Source organism: Coregonus lavaretus (assembly GCF_964263955.1).
Source record: "Coregonus lavaretus genome assembly, chromosome: 21".
Classification (NCBI taxonomy): Eukaryota; Metazoa; Chordata; class Actinopteri; order Salmoniformes; family Salmonidae; genus Coregonus; species Coregonus lavaretus.
This window is the reverse complement of record NC_140008.1, coordinates 23,572,424-23,588,565: the sequence shown is the minus strand read 5'-3', so window position 1 is coordinate 23,588,565 and position 16,142 is coordinate 23,572,424. Positions and strand designations below refer to the sequence as shown.

At 42.4% G+C, this 16,142-nt stretch overlaps 1 protein-coding gene across 1 annotated transcript in view; it reads right to left on the bottom strand.

The window, feature by feature from the left end:
- The window catches only part of LOC311148632 (xenotropic and polytropic retrovirus receptor 1 homolog), a 99,871-nt gene extending 84,863 nt beyond the window's left edge, over positions 1 to 15,008 (bottom strand). Inside the window, exons 1-2 of the mRNA XM_084185620.1 lie at positions 14,692 to 15,008; positions 6,120 to 6,171 (exon numbers count right to left, since the gene is read on the bottom strand). Of these exons, the coding sequence (XP_084041746.1) occupies positions 6,120 to 6,171; positions 14,692 to 14,760 (121 nt within the window). The 5' untranslated portion in view covers positions 14,761 to 15,008. The remainder of the gene's footprint in view (positions 1 to 6,119; positions 6,172 to 14,691) is intronic.
- Positions 15,009 to 16,142: the final 1,134 nt, after the last annotated feature.

Here is a 16,142-nt window from a genome sequence, read left to right as displayed (position 1 = left end):
GAGAGATCATAGAAAGGGAATCTCATTCTAGCTATGTGAGAGATACTGGCGCGTTTCCCACACATCCACGAGTTGGTCTCAAAGATAGGTTACAATGTTGCGCAAACCATAAACCCGGTCCGGCCCAACCCGAATCAACTCTTAGAATATTAGGCCGGGCTGAAAATGTTCTTTTTCACATTACGTTTTTTTGTGGGGGCAGGAGAATTAACGAAGAGGCTTTGATCGCTTTGGTTAAAATGTTTACATTGCAAAAAGTTTTAATTATTTTTCATGCCATGAGAGGTACCGGATCCAGCCAAATAGGTTCCGGAACAAAATAGTCCAAAACGGAGAGGTGCAGGATACTGTTCAAATTAAGCACTGTTTTAAACCTAACCCTAACCTTAACTCTAACCTTAACCACACTGCTAACCTTATGCCTAACCCTACAATAATAGCCCATTTTGACTTTGCAGCTGGCCCATATAGTGGAAACCTTAGCTCTACCTCCAGGACAAGATTCATCCCAATAAACGCCAACTTGTAAAGAGGAGAGGGAGCGAAAGGGCCATCATCCAATTAGTCCCCTGCTTTTTCATTGTTCATTACCTTGATTCGATTAATCTATGACCTTGAGTTCCCTCTTAGCTCTTTATTGACCCTCCCCATCCTCCCATACTCCTCTCTGGAGCACCAGTCAGTATGTTTGTTATCCTAGTATACTACCCTAACCCCTTGATATCTTTAACAATCTCCACTAGATAAGTGCCCCCAGGCTTCTTCCTCCTCTCCTCCTACTGTAAAAGCAGTAGCACGCGAGGCTTTTTCTACAGATGCACATACAGAAGACTGAGATACGGGTGGCACCAAGCAGCTAGCGCTGCTAAGGAGGAATAAACCCACAAACACTGAGCAATTAGCATTTTCATCCAAATCGGAGCGGCAGCTTGTGAAGCAGCCTATCAATAATGCAGGCTGGTGGGAGACCCCGGCTGCTAGCCCACAGAACGTACAGGGCTGTGTACTTGGGCTACTGAGACTGGGGAGAGCTGGGGAAGGCTCCTGCTCAGAGCTCCTGCTTAGATCCACACAGGGGTCTCTCCTATTGCCGGGCCCACTGTAATAACAGCTGCTAGACCTAGACACACGTGAGTGGAATAACAATCACGAAAATAATACCACCACCAGGCTTCAAATAGCCAGCCATGTCCTTTAGCAACCAACAGCAACAGACAAAATGGAGGGCCGCCCATCGCAGAAGGCGGAGGGCTGCGAGTGGAAAGCAGCATGGAAGGTGGAGGTATCTGGGAGTGTGATTCATGTTAGCGCTTTCATTAAGTGGATAACGCACTTATCTCACATTAATATTCCTCCTCGTACTAATTAATTGGCACTAAAAGGGGAATGGCAGCGCTGAGGCAACAGGAGGCATTGTGACAAGGTTTATACTACCATGTTTATTTTCCTTAATTAATGCAATGAAGGTGGCTTTGAAGTGTAATAGTAAATGTGTCCAGTTGAGGTGTGTGAACAAAAGGCTGCCATATTGAGGATGAAAGAGATTGAGCATAGTGTTGTTCAGTGGTCTTTGATCAGAGAAAAGCAGGCAGGCTAATTGCTAGTGCCTGCTCTCTCAGCAGGCAACAAACTTGTCCCCCTCTCCTCTCTGATAACAGCACCGCTTACTGCTCCACTCTGGACGACCTTCACCAATGCAGACTGGGGAGTCTGTCTGGGGCTGCAGCCAAACCCACCCACCCCCACACACACACACACACACACACACACACACACACACACACACACGATACTCACATCACTATTTCACCAATTTTACGACCAGCGAAAAGCAAGATAACTTCTAATATTGTCTCCCTCCATGTCAGTTTCCTACATAATAATCTGATTGGTGGGTGCTTCGTTCTTTATTGACTGAGTTACCTGAAGTGTGCTGGAGCCTATCTGCTGGTATTGAACCTGAGGGCTGAAGTTGAGCCACAATTGCTCTTCTGCTGTTATTGATTCAGCTGCATAAAACATTTTAAGGTTTTGAGGGCTCTGGAGAGGAGATACACAGGGGAAAAAAACTCCACATATGACAAAACAGCCATGGTGCAAAGAGGGGGGGGGGGCAATAGCTAGCAGTATGAGGACGGGCGCATTGTAATGGCTGGAATGGAATAAATAAATGTAACGTAGTCAAACGTGGTTTCCATATGTTTGATACCATTCCATAAATTCCATTCCAGCCATTACAATGAGCCCGTCCTCCTATATTTCCTCCCACCAGCCTCCTCCGGAATAGTCACATAATATTCCACTGCAATAACAGTGTGATCAGGCTGCACTGAGGGCCATTTTGCCTACTGGGTCAGAAACAGTGGTCAGTGGGACTGCTGCGAGGAAAGAGGGGGAGGGCTCAGCCTGTCCAGAAGGATGCTCCTCTGCCCAACTGAGCCATCATGGTTTATTATGGTGCTTTATCCTTTTACAGTCTGTCTCAAACTGCTGCTACTCCATACAGTAACAACACAGGCAATATGCATTAAACTCAATATAATAATAATATAATATGCCATTTAGCAGACGCTTTTATCCAAAGCGACTTACAGTCATGCGTGCATACATTTTAGTGTATGGGTGGTCCCGGGGATCGAACCCACTACCTTGGCGTTACAAGCGCCGTGCTCTACCAGCTGAGCTACAGAGGACCACTCAGGGGAAGCACGTAAAGACTCCCCTCATTCCATTCAATCTGCAGTTTCACGCATGGCTTTCAGTCCTCCAAGCTATGTATTAAATGGAGCAACCTAGAAATTCTATAAAACATTTTACTGCCAGTTTGTGATAAAGGCCTCGGCAAACTTAGTGTATGTGCTTCGTGGTGTCCTGCTGTGAGCAGTCAATAGCACAACCCTTCCCCCACATTCCCCCTCCACCTACGCCTTTCCCCATGTGAATCATCCTAGTTCACCCCCGATGTAACTCTGCCAATGGACTAGGCCACTATGGCATGTAACATTACTGAGAAATAGTTCCGGAGGCACACTAATTCCTCCCATTGCTGTGTTTATCTGCAGTTATTGTTATCAAATCTCTCATAATCGGCAGGCTAATTGAATTGGACTTGATCTTATTTAGGGAGACCCCTCTTTTGTAGGCCCGCGGATCAATTTCCAGAAACGGGGACCACCGTTTTTCTATTTTTTTGGAACTCAGTCAGGGTCTTACCAAATTTCGAAATTTGGTGGTGCATCAGCAGTTTTTCTCTTGTTATGTTAGTCACTAAATATCTTTTTTTTTTTATTGATAAGTTAGTCTAGCCAGCTATCTAAACTTGTAGTGATCATGGCCGAATACCGACCGGGCACCTCCAGGGGGCCCCCATTGATTTTGTTATTGCAGGAAATTAGCTTTAAAACTGCATATTTTTTCCTCTCTGCCTCATGGCAAAATGTGTAGAATTGTAGAAAACTTGCTTTAAAACTGCAACATTTTCTCTATAGCCTATGGCAAAATGTGTAGAATTGCAGGAAATTAACTTTAAAACTTAGATTTCTCTCTCCGGGCCAAGTAAAATGTTTTGCCCGGGAAGTGGGGGTGGTTTACCCAAATCTTGTTTAGGTGCCCCAAAATGCTAGGGCCAGACCTGGCTACTGGTATAATGCATTTAGTTAAGAGAGTTAAGTAGTAGATTGTTTGCACAAATCAGTTGACTGCATGTGTGGGTATGGATGTTGGTACGCAGACCCGCGAGCCACTGCGGCCCCTCATGATGAGTTCAGATTCTTTGCAGCCCCCACCCCCATCAAAGTTGCCCATCCCTGAGCTAATTCAATCTTACTGGAGAGAGACAGAGAGGAGGAGCCTGCTCCTCAGTTCATTCTCCTGTACTGAGCTGACCACAGGAAAGCCTACGGTGTTGAGAACAGTGGACACACAACCCACTGTGCTAATGCCGCTACCCCTGCCCCTGCCGCTACCCATCAATGTCTTGGGGTGCTTGTTGACAGACTCTTTGTGGAGCTGAACTTGTGGAGCTGAACTTCATATCCCCTTAGGCTTCCAATGCCCTGTTCACAGTGCTCATCATACACATACTGTAGGGCATATCCTACCGTAATCACTGAAAAGGTATGCATAAAGCATAGCAAGAATCTCAAACCCTACGGGACTACAACCGCCCATTTCCTTGTTGGTTGGAGTAACATGAACTTCTGATGTATCTGACAGAAGCCTGCAGTAAGAGAAGGCCCTGACAGAGGCTTTGAAGTGCTGTACTCCTCCATGCTGAATCTCTACTATAACTATATCAGGTAGCGGGTCAGCTAGAGGGGGCGGTAATAACCCAGGAAATTGTCTCCCGGAGGCACCAGTACTCTCTCAGAATACCAAACCTCACTCAGACACGGCAGGCCTCGCTGCAGAGAGAGAGAAAAACATCTCAGAAATCAGATTCCCGTAATTACTCTTTCATTGAGGGGTGATTTAATAAAATCATCCCTTTTTTTAACTCAATCAGATTTGAAACAGGGTTTGTGTGAGGAGATATGCTGTGCTAAGCGTGTATTTCACGGGAAGCCTGTTAATCTTGTTCCTCATATGAAAAGTAAAGTGTCTGGCGCTGAAGTACAGGGGTTCAAAATCAAATCAAATCAAATTGTATTGGTCACATACACATATTTAGCAGATGTTATTGTGGGTGTAGCGAATTACTTGTGTTCCTAGCTCCAACAGTGCAGTAGTATCTAACAATTCAACAACCTTGGATATGTGCTCCTGTACAGTAGTTGGTCCCATGTATTCCTCCTCCTATTTCTCTGTTTTTCCATTATTTGACCCTTCATGGTGGCTGGACTTTACATTTTCCCAGAGATGGAGTGACCTATGTATGGCAGCTCTGACAAGGGACAGACAGCATGTGATTCATCAGCCATTTTGGGGATAAGGCCAACCTGACACCCTCAGGAGAATGGTGTTTAAAAGGAGAGAGACAGCTCATATATGTTATCACCAAACTAGAAACACGGACAACACTGTCATTTAGGCTTCACATGCAATCATTGGTTGAAATATTAGGTGAAAGTTTGGCTGCGTAGTCGTACTGTCAACGGCTGTTCACTAGGCTGTTCTCCTCTCACCACCATGCGACTAGAGACTATGAACACAGGCTGACAGTGTGGTCTTTGTCCGATTATTCCATGCTTGAGGAGTCTTCTTTTGGAGTCGTATATAGCCGAAACCGACCATACCTTCATCTTGTCAACCTCCAACTGGACTTTATTCTGATGAATTAATCAATCTCCTACCCTGTCAACCGCACCGGCCAACTTCCTCTTTCCCATTCCACCAGAACTGTGGTTTTGGAAACATCAAGGTCAGACCAGAGGAGGCTTGGACACACCTCTCACACACACACATTCCAACACACACACATACAAAGCCACTGACTGGAAATAATGTCTCTCTCACACCTTGACCGAAAGGCCCGGCCCGTCGGCCCAGTCTCCTGGAAGTGGAGAGATGCAGCTCCCCAGTGAACTAAAACTAGACACTGTTCACAGATCAGTGGCAGACCGTTCAACCATGACATCTGGGGAGAGTCCTCATGCACTCCTCCACACAGAGCAGCACTTCTGTGTATGATGTAAGTAGGATATGCATTGTGGAAGTGTGACATTCTGTCATGTAAACAAATTCCAGCATGACAACTCAGGCATTAATCTAAATATTGGTATTGGATGTTGAGCATGTATTACCCGACCAATGTATTTAGTGGACTTCTATAAGAGGACCCTTTCCACTCACAATGAACTCTGTTGCCCCTGAGTGTGGTCATCCAGTGACTAACTGCACTGCAACTTTAGAACTCTGTTTACTCCCGTCACTCTGCATCTAAAAACAAACCATTACACTGGTCCCTGTCACGCCTCGCTAGCAGCCTGACGTTGTAAATTAATTATCTCTGCACTGCACAGCAGTGAGGCAGTTACTGCACCCAGAGGCTGCTCTGTCGTGTGAGGGGTGGCTGGATGATCACCGCAATTTACTCTATTTTTAGCAGGGCCTGTTATTTCGGGGTGTCCGTACGGGTGCGGGGTGAGCTCATTCTGTCCGTGGACCAGGAGTTTCCTTACCTTCTATGGATGGGGCCTGATCCTGGGCTGCATACAGCAGATCCTTGAACGCCTGGTAAAGGAAGAAAGCAGAGGGATAATCACTAATCAGTTTCTCTACTGTACAAGCAATGACCCGTTGATGTTTGATTAATCAACGCCTTTTCATAGGAGTAAATTATTATAATAATTAGTGATGTTAACATAATGAACAACATATTATTGATTGATAAATTCAAGTAATCTACTTACATAGCCAGTCTCATTAATATTATCATAAGTCAATTACTTCACACAAATGAAGAAAGAAGACCTGAAAACGAAGTAGTATATTAAAAGTATATATATATATATATATATATATATATATATATATATGACATTTCCAAACTCAGTACAGAATGTCTACATGGAAAAAAGAACCATCCTTCGGCAATAATTGGTGTTACAACCCCCAAGATGTGTGAAGATAATGATTCCAGGCGGAGTTATAGGACATCAATGCCGTTGTATTTAACCATGATGTCTGATGGACACAATTTCCCTATCACATATCTTAAACTAAACAGAGACAGAGGCTAGCCAATACTACAAAAACCTCTTTCTACAGAATTTGGTTATTTCCTTCAAACACTCTGACCTTGCAGATAATGGATACGGACAGATAATTACGAGATACGTCTTAACATGACTTTAGTCTGTGAGGCCTGGACCTGAATACATCACTATTCCTCCCTACCAATCTAACTCTGGAGCAATAGCAGTATTACATTTTTTTAACGTTTTAGTCATTTAGCAGACGCTCTTATCCAGAGCGACTTACAGGAGCAATTAGGGATACGTGCCTTGCTCAAGGGCACATCGGCAGATTTTTCACCTAGTCGGCTCTGGGATTAGAACCAGCGACCTTTCAGTTAATGGCACTACGCTCTTAACCACAAAGCTACCTGCCGCCCAGTAATTGTGAACACGCTTCTTGGGCGTCCAGTCAAAGCAATTAAGCTTGGGCCTTCAGTGGGATAGACACGTACCCACATGATGAACTTTGTGTATTGTGCAACAGTGTTCAACCAATATTTGTTTTATTCAAAGCTTAGATGTGACAAAGAATCATTCAAATAATGACGCATAATGAAGAATTACGTGGTCCTCTGTAGCTCAATTGGTAGAGCATGGCGCTTGTAACGCCAGGGTAGTGGGTTTGATCCTCGGGACCACCCATATGTAAAAATGTATGCGCACATGACTGTAAGTCGCTTTGGATAAAAGCGTCTGCTAAATGGCATATTATTATTATTATAAGAAAAAATTAACTTCTTGCTCGACCTCACCATATCTGTAGTTTTTGTTCCATTTCACCATTCTCTGGCAAGGTTTATCTGATGTTTGGATAACGTGGATATATGAGAGGAAAGGATGATGATTAATCAGACTATGTGGGAGGAACCTACTTAGAAACTTTGTTTGCTCATTTTCCTACCTGAACACCAACACTGCAGTCAGATATTACTCTACACTCATATTGAACATTTCATTTGTAGCTAACATTCTTTGTAGAAAAGGTGATTTGCAGGAGACCACCTGTGCAAACATTGGTTCATGTAGCAGGGCTTACTATCCCAGACTAATAGCTGGAAGAGACAGAGGAGACGCATTCATCAAGATGTAGGCATATTGCCATGGCAATAGCACCGATGGTAAAGGGGGCAGGGCAGGGCGGCTCTTTGGGGAATTTTCATGCTCCGACTGTAGCATAATACACCAGCTTACAGAGATCAACCTGCAGGTATCACCACACTTAGGCTGATAGTCTTCTGTTGAAATTTACAGTAGTAAAAAATAACTATATCAACTAGAGTACCGCAGGTGCTGGGTGGTCTGAGATCTGAAATTATGACTCCGATGATTCTCATCATCACTTTAACTGAGTGGATCTCTGAGTGCAGGACTGACTGAGACCAGATGCCTGCCCAGTAGGGGACAGAGGATGAGGTGTGGGAAGCTCGCCATGCCATCTCTGTTGTCTAAGTAAGATGCATACATTACACCAGAAGTGTGTCGTTTTGTGTTGGCTATAGGCTAGCATGATCATATTCATCATGTCATGTGCAATTATTTCTGTTCTCATTTTAACCATGCATCTTTTGTCAATGTCAGTGTTTGGAATAGTGAAAACTATCAATCATTTGATGTACCAATCATTTGTATTTATGGTTCACATTATCCAGTTTATGCTGTGAGTCATCTTGCAATGTGTGCCACTGGCAGCGCTCAAAAACCTGCATTTAGGCCTACCTGACAGTTGAAACACTGCACAGAGGCTAGAGTGGGAAATGAGCCCCACATAGTAACCACTGCATGTAATTAACACGTGTACCTGCTTATGATAATATCATGTCCCTTAGGAATAGGAAATTAGTTTACACAAGCATTCTCCTGCACATATAAACCCACGTAAGTGATTCGATTGCAGAGGTAAAAGCACACAAGGCTCCATTCTGTCGCCCACCCACGCTGCCACATTACCCTCTCCACCTTGCTCATGTTATGGCTTCAGTTGCTTTACCACACTCACACAGAACAGACCACGAACCAGACCAAGGGCCAGCCTAGATCGAACCAAGACCATGTACCAACTGCACTAGCCAAAAGGAAATGTCCATGAGATAAAACAAATAGGAGAAACGACAAAGGGAGCAGTTTAATGCTGTTTGTTTTCATATTGTCTAGAAGTGTGAGATGAATCTGTAATAATGCCAGCATATCACACAGGAATGAGCTCTGATTTTAACTGGCCTCTGGTCTCCTAATGAGCAGCAGTGGACCTCAACGCTAAACAGGTGTTTAAAAATGGACAATCTCATAGGATAAGCAGACTTCATTACTTTATCACTCAATCACCTTGTCAATTCCTCAATTCACATGCAAGCGTTTTAGTGATTAGAGGTGTCTTTTCTCCCAAGCAGCCTCCCCAACTGGCCTGCTGTAGCCAAACAAAGGCTTTTAGAACAATCCAGACAATGTTGCATTGGAAAAATAAAATTAAGGGTAAGGTCATTGATGGAAGGTAATAACTCTTGAAAGACCAAACTAAAGGGTGGGGGTAACAAGGATACTTGTTGTTGCTGATGTTTCCTCCACAAAGCCTTGTTCAAGAAACTTCAAGGACAGACTGATCTCTATTCTGTTTTGGCAATAAACAGACATATCCATGTAAAAGGACCCATGAGCACCAACGTGAAATTCATAGAACCATGTCAAATCTGGTGTCAAATGAAAGCTAAGAGTCTGCATTATTGGGAAATTAAGGCATATACATTTTCAACCATTTTCTATCCTAAATACTAGGATTAAGCAAATGCTTTGATAAGTGGTCAAACACATGGAAAAGTGGTCTTAGAAAACATCTACCAGAAAAAGTATTAAAAGGTATTAGAAATACATCAAAACACAATAATGTTGAAGACCCCTGCCAACTGATTGATAGATAAGATAGATAAGATAGATAGATAGATAGGGGGTAGATCAGCTTTAATATTGCAGATAGATTTTAACTTCCATCAATGTAATTGTCTGCATCACTTCCAATCCCCCCATATGATTTTTCTCTCGCAATTATTTTTTTTATATATATATATATATATATATATATATATATATATATATATATAAACTCAGCAAAAAAAGAAAACGTCCCTTTTTCAGGACCCTGTCTTTCAAAGATAATTCGTAAAAATCCAAATAACTTCACAGATCTTCATTGTAAAGGGTTTAAACACTGTTTCCCATAAACAATTAATGAACATGCACCTGTGGAACGGTTGTTAAGACACTAACAGCTTACAAATGGTAGGCAATTAAAGTCACAGTTATGAAAACTTAGGACACTAAAGAGGCCTTTCTACTGACTCTGAAAAACACCAAAAGAAAGATGCCCAGGGTCCCTGCTCATCTGCGTGAACGTGCCTTAGGCATGTTGCAAGGAGGCATGATGACTGCAGATGTGGCCAGGGCAATAAATTGCAATGTCCGTACTGTCAGACGCCTAAGACAGCGCTACAGGGAGACAGGATGGACAGCTGATCATCCTCGCAGTGGCAGACCACGTGTAACAACACCTGCACAGGATCGGTACATCCGAACATCACACCTGCGGGACAGGTACAGGATGGTAACAACAACTGCCCGAGTTACACCAGGAACCCACAATCCCTCCATCAGTGCTCAGACTGTCCGCAATAGGCTGAGAGAGGCTGGACTGAGGGCTTGTAGGCCTGTTGTAAGGCAGGTCCTCACCAGACATCACCGGCAACAACGTCGCCTATGGGCACAAACCCACCGTCGCTAGACAGGACTGGCAAAAAGTGCTCTTCACTGACGAGTCGCGGTTTTGTCTCACCAGGGGTGATGGTCGGTTTCGCGTTGATCGTCGAAGGAATGAGCGTTACACAGAGGCCTGTACTCTGGAGCGGGATCGATTTGGAGGTGGAGGGTCCGTCATGGTCTGGGGCGGTGTGTCACAGCATCATCGGACTGAGCTTGTTGTCATTGCAGGCAATCAACGCTGTGCGTTACAGGGAAGACATCCTCCTCCCTCATGTGGTACCCTTCCTGCAGGCTCATCCTGACATGACCCTCCATCATGAAAATGCCACCAGCCATACTGCTCGTTCTGTGCATGATTTCCTGCAAGACAGGAATGTCAGTGTTCTGCCATGGCCAGCGAAGAGCCCGGATCTCAAACCCATTGAGCACGTCTGGGACTGTTGGATCGGAGGGTGAGGGCTAGGCCATTCCCCCCAGAAATGTCCAGGAACTTGCAGGTGCCTTGGTGGAAGAGTGGGGTAACATCTCACAGCAAGAACTGGCAAATCTGGTGCAGTCCATGAGGAGGAGATGCACTGCAGTACTTAATGCAGCTGGTGGCCACACCAGATACCGACTGTTACTTTTGATTTTGACCCCCCTCCCCCCCCTCCTTTGTTCAGGGACACATTATTCAATTTCTGTTAGTCACATGTTTGTGGAACTTGTTCAGTTTATGTCTCAGTTGTTGAATCTTGTTATGTTCATACAAATATTTACACATATTAAGTTTGCTGAAAATAAACGCAGTTGACAGTCAGAGGACGTTTCTTTTTTTTGCTGAGATATCTATATACACATACATACATACATACATACATACATACATACATACATACATACGTACATATCCTTTTTTTAAATATATGTCCCTTTATTACTTTCCAACCCCACCACCCCTTCCCTAATTGGAGTAAACTAGTGAACACATATTTAATTTGGATAAATTATTTGCATTGTGTACGTTTAAGAAACATTGTTCTGTGCCTTGAAATTCTGTGACCAACACCACACATCATATTTTCTAATTTCTCTCCCTCCTAAAGAGGGAGGATAATGAAAGTTCACAGAAGTAACAAGTAAAGGTAGACCTACCAGTTAGTTAGTCTTTTTACTGATATCTATTTGGTTTATGAATTATTAACTGATTCAAACTTGAAATGTTGTTACCAATTGTTAACGGAAATTCAAAAATAATCTGTAACGGAATTAGTGAAATTGAATTGGCTACAATGGGAAATCATAGTAGTCACAAACCATAGTTGGGTCACCTGCTACAGTCCTCCCATCCAACGGAATACTGTTACGTTCAACTCATAACTGTTTTCTTTCTCTTTCTGTAGTCTGGTGGTCAAAGCAAATGTGAAAACAGTCTGGACAACCCCTCCCTCTCGCTCTCTCCCTCTCTCTGCTTTTCAGTTTTTTCTCTCGTTAATGTCACCTGTCCCGGCTCTTACTGACATCTACCCATGAGCACCTGCTCTTCCCATTTACTGTAACCAGCATCCTTACCCACTGAGAACCGACCGACACCGGTCGTCCATGGACGTTGAAAAGTAGTTTAAATTTGTTCAGTCCGCCCTGGCCTTGATTTCAACGTCCACAGACGTCGTTTTTGGTATGGTCCGGACCGAGTTTTTGGAAAACGTGGTCATATAGAAAACTGAGGGAGATTTTACCAAAATTCTGTTACCAGACTTTGCATCTGCACAGTTCTTCCAGTAAATTGTTAAAAGTAGTCCTTGTGCATAGAGTTGTATGGTTTGTTCAACTTTGAAATCAATGTTTTTTGTCTGGCCTACATTTTAAAGTGAAAAATCTGAGTCTCAGCGCAATTCCGTTACCGTGGAATTGCCCATAACCTTATTCCCTTAATATTTCCAAGGGATAAAACTGAGTTATCCATCTTCTCTGAGACTCAGAGGCTCTTGGCAATCTTTGCTTGTGCCTCCCACTCTCAGTGCCCTCATGTCTATAACAGACAAACAAGTCAGACAGTTGAAGAGGACTTCAGGCGCACACAGACACAAACCATCAATTCTGAGATATGGGTTAATTTAATGTGCAATTTAATGTGCAATGACAGAGAGTGCAGCAATGTGTGGGGCAATGAAATACAAAGCATTTTGCTATCGTGATTTGATTTCCATGTTTAACACCTCTCTGATACTGTACAGATTACAGTTGCAATACCAATCTGCTTGGAGAATCTGGATGGACTGTGCTTGGCCACATGACGGTTGGCTAAGGTTTACGCGCCAGAATCTACTGCTATAAACCCCATACATGTCTGCATTAAATGGAGGTAATGAATGCATGAAAAACATCTCCATATGGGATCTAGTACAGAGCACAGTAATATGTTCTGCCACAATATAGCAACCAGATTAAATCAAGCTAAGATCTTTTCTTTTTAAATTAAGCAATTACTAAAATGATATATAAACAACAGTATTGTTACTCTAGTAAATACAGTTACTAAATATGGATAAGAGCAACTTAATGTAAAGTGCTACGTTTTTAAAATCAGAATAATTCTGACCAGATCTCCATCAATACAGCGCACAAGCCTAATTAATGCAAGATCAGACAATACATCCCTCACACTCAGAGAGAAAGACACAAAGTCCACTCATCAACCACTACTTCACAAAGCAAAGTGATTTAAGTAGTAATAGGGATTATTTATCCATGGCATAGCAATTGATGGTATGCCGATCTATGTCAGAGAATCCATCATCCATCTCAGGTCATCCATCCCAGAGCTGACTGAGGTGTAAAATGGCTGATATGGCCATGTATTGGTCCCATTACTACACGCGTCAGGCTGCAAGTATAGACAAAGACTATTATGGCCATATGTGTTTTACCCTCACCTAATCCAAGTGAATGCATAGAGCTTCCTGTACCTACTTAATGAGTTAGGTTGACTTATCTTTTTTATAGCATGGTTTATGCCCAGAGTGAGGCGTGCAGGTTTGATACTGGGATGCAGACTCAGACTCTTCCAGAGGCTCGCATCAGCATCTTTGTCAATAATTCATAGAACAAAATGGAATGGGGCAGTCTTGTCAGAGCCTGTCCTCACTCAGGCTCTTAATGTGAACCAAGAAGATGCTCATACATACATATCCCAACAAAGACCCTGTCCTGGATGTACCCTCACCCTGATCTCTCCAAGCCATAGATACAACCAAACATGGCCAGTTTTAGACTTTGTGGTTTTGGCTAGGCAAATCCGTTCAATTAGTGCTTGTCAAACAAAGCAAGCTATTTTACACAAATTTCAATTAACAAAATAACTTTCATAATAACGTTATTCAATCAAATATGTTCAAATATGTTGTGTCACAAGGCAATATAATTTTTCAGGACAGTAAAAATGTTGGAATTATAATGAAAACATTGTATTGTGATTTTACCCATTTACAGAGAATATCCAATGCATAATAATTATATATATATATATATATATATATATATATATATATATATATATATATATATATTCAAAAAGTGAAATTTCTCATTCAAATAAATATTGTAGGTCTGGTTTCCAACAGTGGAAAACAATAACGGACTAAGCCACATAAATACTATCCTAATTGTTCAGCGTTCCAATGTAATGTAGGATGTAGCGCACGCGATGGCGACCTGAGCAGGTGACAGATATATGTCAACATCAACAAATATAAAGATAATAATGTATCCCCTAAATATAATCACTAAGCTTGTAAATAAAATAACAATTAACAAAATGAATAAATGCTTAGGACCTATGAATAGCAAGTATTTTATCTATGAACAAAAGGCTTCTACAATTAAACTGACAGCCTCGGGAAAGGTTGCACAAAGATAACTATGATGCATAAAACCATGGCCTAAAATTACAAAACACACTAAATCAACAACAAAAAAATACTAAGACAGCACGGTCTATCAAAAGGAAAGTTACAGCCTACCCAATAGCCAACCATAAATTATGGACTATCCTTATCTAGTAGCCTATCCAAGCAATCTTTTGTTACACAATTCAAGAAGTAGGCTAAAAGTTAAAGTGACAGCTATAACAAAAACACAAATCAGGATTAATAAAATGTACCAAGACTAATAGCAAGACCATATTATGCTATTAATTCATTAGGTATTCATTAAACGATGGATTCGAGGGACTTTTCTCACTTTAAATCAGAAAGCGTTACTTCTAAACACAATCGTGTGAAATTACCTCATATTGAAGGTACTGTTTCCTCCATTCCGGAGTAATATGAGACGAAAGGTGCTCCGCGAATTTCATTTTGTCGGAGCAGCTATCTCTTCAACCGCCGTAATTCCTTTTAGGACTGTCCCCTGTTGACGCGAGTTTTGATATTTCTGTCAACTTGCTGGCTCGCATGCGGCAGCCTGCACTAGCGCACTCTGTCTTGTCCCGATTAGCGTACTGCAAAGAAACTCCGTCCCATACTATTTTTATGAGGGACAGCAGAACAGAATGCTCCCGCCCTAACAGGTGCTTTGATTACGATATAACCGTTCCTGTGCAAATTCAATGACTTTCTCCCTTCGATCCCTGGTTAGGTCTGGGGACATAGCAGTCCGCCATCGCATTCAGCCAACAACGTGGTTGCGTCACTCCGCAGTGACAGCCGGCGCCGTGTGTAGCCTATCTGAATATGGTTTTAAGGTCTGTGTTCTGAAGACTGTACTGCGCTTCCTTTCTCTTTATTAGGATATTAAAATATATACAATTATTGATAGATTATTTGAAGAAAAAACTATCCACATGTAGGCTACAGCCTATGTTCTGCATGCATTAGAGGTGTTAGATCATCTGTTGACAGACTTTCTGGGATAATGCTCCCCAACTTTTACATGGCCACATAATCACATTAATTGGCTACTGAAATGTATGTAAGCAATTTCCATAGCCTACCGAATAATGAGAGGAAATAATAATAATATATATATATATATATATATATATATATATATATATATATATATATACTACCAGTCAAAAGTTTGGACACACATACTCATTAAAGGGTTTTTCTTTATTTTGACAATTTTTTACATTGTAGAATAATAGTGAAGACATCAAAACCATGAAATAACACATATGGAATCATGTAGTAAACAAAAAAGTGTTAAACAAATCAAAATATATGTTATATTTGAGATTCTTCAAATAGCCACCCTTTGCCTTGATGACAGCTTTGCACACTCTTGGCATTCTCTCAACCAGCTTCACCTGGAATGCTTATCCAACAGTCTTGAAGGAGTTCCCACATATGCTGAGCACTTATTGGCTGATTTTCCTTCACTCTGCGGTCCGACTCATCCCAAACCATCTCAATTGGGTTGAGGTCGGGGGATTGTGGAGGCCAGGTCATCTGATGCAGCACTCCATCACTCTCCTTCTCGGTAAAATAGCCCTTACACAGACTGGAGGTGTGTTGGGTCATTGTCCTGTTGAAAAACAAATGCCCAAACCAGATGGGATGGCGTATTGCTGCAGAATGCTGTGGTAGCCATACTGGTTAAGTGTGCCTTGAATTCTAAATAAATCACAGACAGTGTCACCAGCAAAGCACCCCCACACCATAACACCTCCTCCTCCATGCTTTACGGTGGGAAATACACATGCGGAGATCATCCGTCCACCCACACCGCGTCTCA